The sequence below is a fragment of the Sphaeroforma arctica genome, assembly GCF_001186125.1.
Source record: "Sphaeroforma arctica JP610 unplaced genomic scaffold supercont1.2303, whole genome shotgun sequence".
In the NCBI taxonomy this organism is placed as follows: domain Eukaryota; class Ichthyosporea; order Ichthyophonida; genus Sphaeroforma; species Sphaeroforma arctica.
The window spans coordinates 75-4,067 of record NW_014038255.1 but is presented as its reverse complement, the minus strand read 5'-3'; the positions used below and the strand labels follow the sequence as shown (position 1 = coordinate 4,067).

Sequence of the window (3,993 nt, the reverse complement as noted above, 5' to 3'; positions counted from 1 at the left end):
TATATATATTTCTTTTCTTTTCTCGTAGTTGTTGAGGCGACAGCACTGACTATTCCAATACGACACCTTAATTGCCGTCGCTACTGTCTTCTGTTCTCGTCAAGCTAAATCCCTGGCAGTCAGAATGCGTAATGTAACTATTATCAGGGGTTGAGTTCTTTTATGCGAATCCGATTTGGGTTGAAAATTGACCACGAGGCATGTTTAAGCCCACCTAGAGTTGCAAAGGAGTCAATTAAAACAAATCGCCTTGCATATACAATTCACCATGGAAGTCTGGCGAAGAAAGTTGCAAAGCACAATAGGAACCCTTCCATACGACCACCTTTAGGATTATTTAAACATCCTATGCTTACTTTAAGCTTTGGTTTTAACTTTATCTGAGCTTTTATAGCTTAATTTGAGCTTCCTCATGTTAATTTGAGCTTTTTAGCTTAATTGAAGATTTCTTAGATTAACATAAGCTTCCTTTGCATAATTTGAGATTTCCAGTTTAACTTCCGCTTCCATAGCGTAATTTATAATTTCTTAACTTAGTTTGAGCTTCCATATCTTGATTTGAGCTTCCTTATCTCAATTTGAGCTTCTTTCTTCATTTTTTATAGCTTTCCTTAGCTTAATATGAGCTTTTTGAGCTTCATTTGAGATTTCTCGCTTTTTAAGCCTATATATGTTTGAGATTTTTAGCATAACTTGGCGTCCTTAGCTTAATTTGAGCTTCTACAGCTTCTTTGCTAATATTTAAGATTGCCTAGCTGAACTTGAGATTCCATAGCTCAATTCGAACTCCATTAGCATGATTGGGGATTCTGAACACAATTTGAGCTTTTTTATAGCCCTATTTGGAATTCGCTAGCTTAATTTGAGCGTCCTTTGCCAAATTTGACTCCATAGCTTATTGCGAGCATCCTTAGCTTGGGTTGAGATTCCTTAGCTCCATTTAGGATTTATTAGCTTAATTTGAGATTCCTTAGCATAATTCGAACTTCCTTTGGCTTGATTTAAGATTTTTTTAATAACTTTATTTGAAATATGCTAACTTAATTTGAGCGTCCTTTTAAAATATTTTTCGACTCAGCTTAATGAGAGCTTCTTGAGCTGAGCTTTCTGTCTTTGATTGGTCATTCTTGAGTTGATTTGAGCTTTATTTGCTTGATGTGAGTTGTGTTTTACGCTAGTAGCTGGATGAAGTTGCGCTCACCTCCTGGTCAGAGTAAGGCGAATCAGGTGGGAGAACACTTCGGTCGCCCTAGGGGAAAGTGCTGTGGTTTCTAAATGTGGCAATTCGTTTAACTCGGCAAATTGCTGACCAATCTGTAAGATACAGGTATAAAAATGAGATAAGTCAAGGAGCCGGGGGATAGAATCATATAGTTGTACGATATTGAATGTGCCGCAACAATATCTATTTAAATGCTTCCACGCTATCGGATCGAACGCTGACCATTCTGTGCGAAGCAAATATGAGCAGAGATAAGTCGAGGAGCTCGCTTAGCAGTATAAGCATGTGTTGTCCAATCTTTGCTATGCAGGGATAGGACACATATGAGCCAAGCAGCTCTAAAAAAGAGAGTGACCTCAATATACACACCTAGATACAGTTTACGAGTCTAAAGCCATGGCTGTGGCTGCGGAAATTGCTTCAAATAAAATGACACGACTCAGGTCCAGATATGCAAGTAGCATGTGAAAGGAAATAGTACCGGAACATAAGATAAAAGATATGTGCAAGAAAACGATTCCGCTCACAAGAGAATCCTAGGATATGTGAATATTGGCAGGATAATTCGCATACGAAACCTGCTAGAGCGATCTTCGTTCACCTTTTCAAACCGATTTAATATGCAGCAAGAAACAACAACTAGTTGGCAACACTTTCAAACCCCCCACGCACCTTAAGGGCCTTCCGGGTAGTCTCTGAGTGTTTGAAAGGCTTGCCAGCAATGCCATCACTCTGTGTAGCTACCACGAGAATGGGTAGGGCAGATCTGTCGCCTATGCCACTCCAGGCGTAAATGATATCCAACAGTCCCTCCAGCGCCTGAGCCGACTCCACACTGGTAATGGAATACACCAGCATGATCCCGTCCGCCATCTCGAGGAAGGGTCGACTCTCTTTGAGTGGAACGCTTTCCACGGCTGTGTCTAATACCTGAAAGACAGCAAAGGAAACGAACTTGAGAAAAATGAGAGCCCAGAGAGGGCGATTAATGCAATCGTGAGCTGTGTACAGTGCGTGGGCACACATACATTCAACGCGCTTGGGGTACATGCGATGCTACTTGTTCTAGTTCCGAGAATTTAAGTCTTTGGGGTTAGAATATTTCGTAGCTGATCATAGCGAGATAATGTTACGCTTCACGGTTGTAGTGCACTGAAATTCACAAGCGAGTCTAACAGTGTATAACTCATACTTGACAGTAACAAAATTTTTGATGATATGAGAATATCACATAATATAACATTAGACTTTGGCGTCCATCATCTGAGAAACAGTCGGACGAACAACTTCTCGACAATTCTTTCGTTTGGATGACCTGCGCAATACGTATTAGTGTTAAAGACGATGGCATCGTTATGACCCCACCACACATACATTTATGAAAGTAACCGAGGTCTCGTTGCATCTACTATACTTTACGTAGCAGAATTGGATAGTCAGTTTGTAGTCGAGATCAGGACTTGGGAGCAATTAAATCATCTCAGCATGATATCCCTGGTACTCAGCATTTCGAAAAGCGAAGATGCAATCCAACTCATCTTGAGAGATCATAAACACAAAAACCAAATAGTTGAAACTGTACTAAGTCCAAACACAGTTACACAAGGTACAGAATGATTCCTTTAGACTTCATACCTTTACATCCACACTGGTTGCTGCTTTGCCGGCGCCTAGCGTGATTGTGCGGTTGTATGTTTCGAATGTGAATGTGGGCTCGTACAGCTCTTCGAAGGTACCCTGTGTGAATCTGTCGGCGACGGAAGATGTGACGAAGCACGAGCACTGTCAGCTCTTTTGTGTCTTGAAACAATACGAAAAGAGTATCTGAAGGTGTCCGTCCAGCTTACATAAGTACGAGATGAAGTGTAACGACAAAGACAATAGCATCAAGCAGTTCTCGTTAGGGAAGAGTAAAGAGCTATCGATCAGATACAATGGCTACAAAAACGCGACAACAGAACTCCCATGCAGTATTAGCAAAATTAGAACATTTGTGGTCGACAAGAACAATAAAAATCTCAGCAATTTGAGAATTATTGGTCAAAACCTACGATGCTTACCTCCGACAAAGACTGGTCTTGCCCGATTTCCTCGCGCCGATGACGGAGACACATGTCTGTATGCAGTTCAGATTCCTCTGCGAATTGCTCCTGCTGCCGCTAGCTATACTGCCATTGTTACTTTGTGCTTTGGGGGATGCTGTATGCGCGAGGTTGTTCATAAATAGGGATAGGCCCATCTTCCCCTTATTGGCACCCGCACTTAGCTGGCGGCGCGGCGATTGGCTCCGACGGCCCGGCGATGGACTTCTACTCGACGTTATATTCACATGTCCAAACGAAATTTTACTGCTGTCGCTATTATCTGTTTGTCTGTTGATAGTCATGTATGCATGCGTACAAAGCCGTCAGTGGATGGGCGCGTAAGTGGACCAAATTGTGTTGCAGCTCGATAGGTGTATTTGTAGCAATGAAAATGCAGATTTCCCGCCGATGGTTGAATAATAGGTACAATTTAGATATACGCTACATGTAAGACCACGAATATCTTGCGGGAACTGTATCTTCCCTTGAGTTCAAAGACCAATCACATATCCATGCAATCGATCACTGCTACAGCCGCACGTGCAAAGGCAGGCAATGACAATTGAAAAATTCCACAGACAAAAGTCACTACTAATATTTTGACACGGTTCTGAATACCTATCTATCTATCTATCTATATCTCTATTTCCATCTATATCTGGTAAAAAAATATTATATATATATATA

At 41.3% G+C, this 3,993-nt stretch overlaps 1 protein-coding gene across 1 annotated transcript; it reads right to left on the bottom strand.

The window, feature by feature from the left end:
• Nucleotides 1-1,034: 1,034 nt before the first annotated feature.
• Nucleotides 1,035-3,608, bottom strand: SARC_12438 (hypothetical protein; the record flags this gene model as incomplete). The annotated part of the gene is made up of 4 exons (XM_014293456.1): nucleotides 1,035-1,314; nucleotides 1,895-2,152; nucleotides 2,858-2,969; nucleotides 3,283-3,608. The coding sequence occupies 4 exons, from the start codon at nucleotides 3,606-3,608 to the stop codon at nucleotides 1,198-1,200; spliced, it is 813 nt and encodes a 270-aa protein (XP_014148931.1). The 3' UTR covers nucleotides 1,035-1,197.
• Between the last annotated feature and the right edge of the window lie 385 nt (nucleotides 3,609-3,993).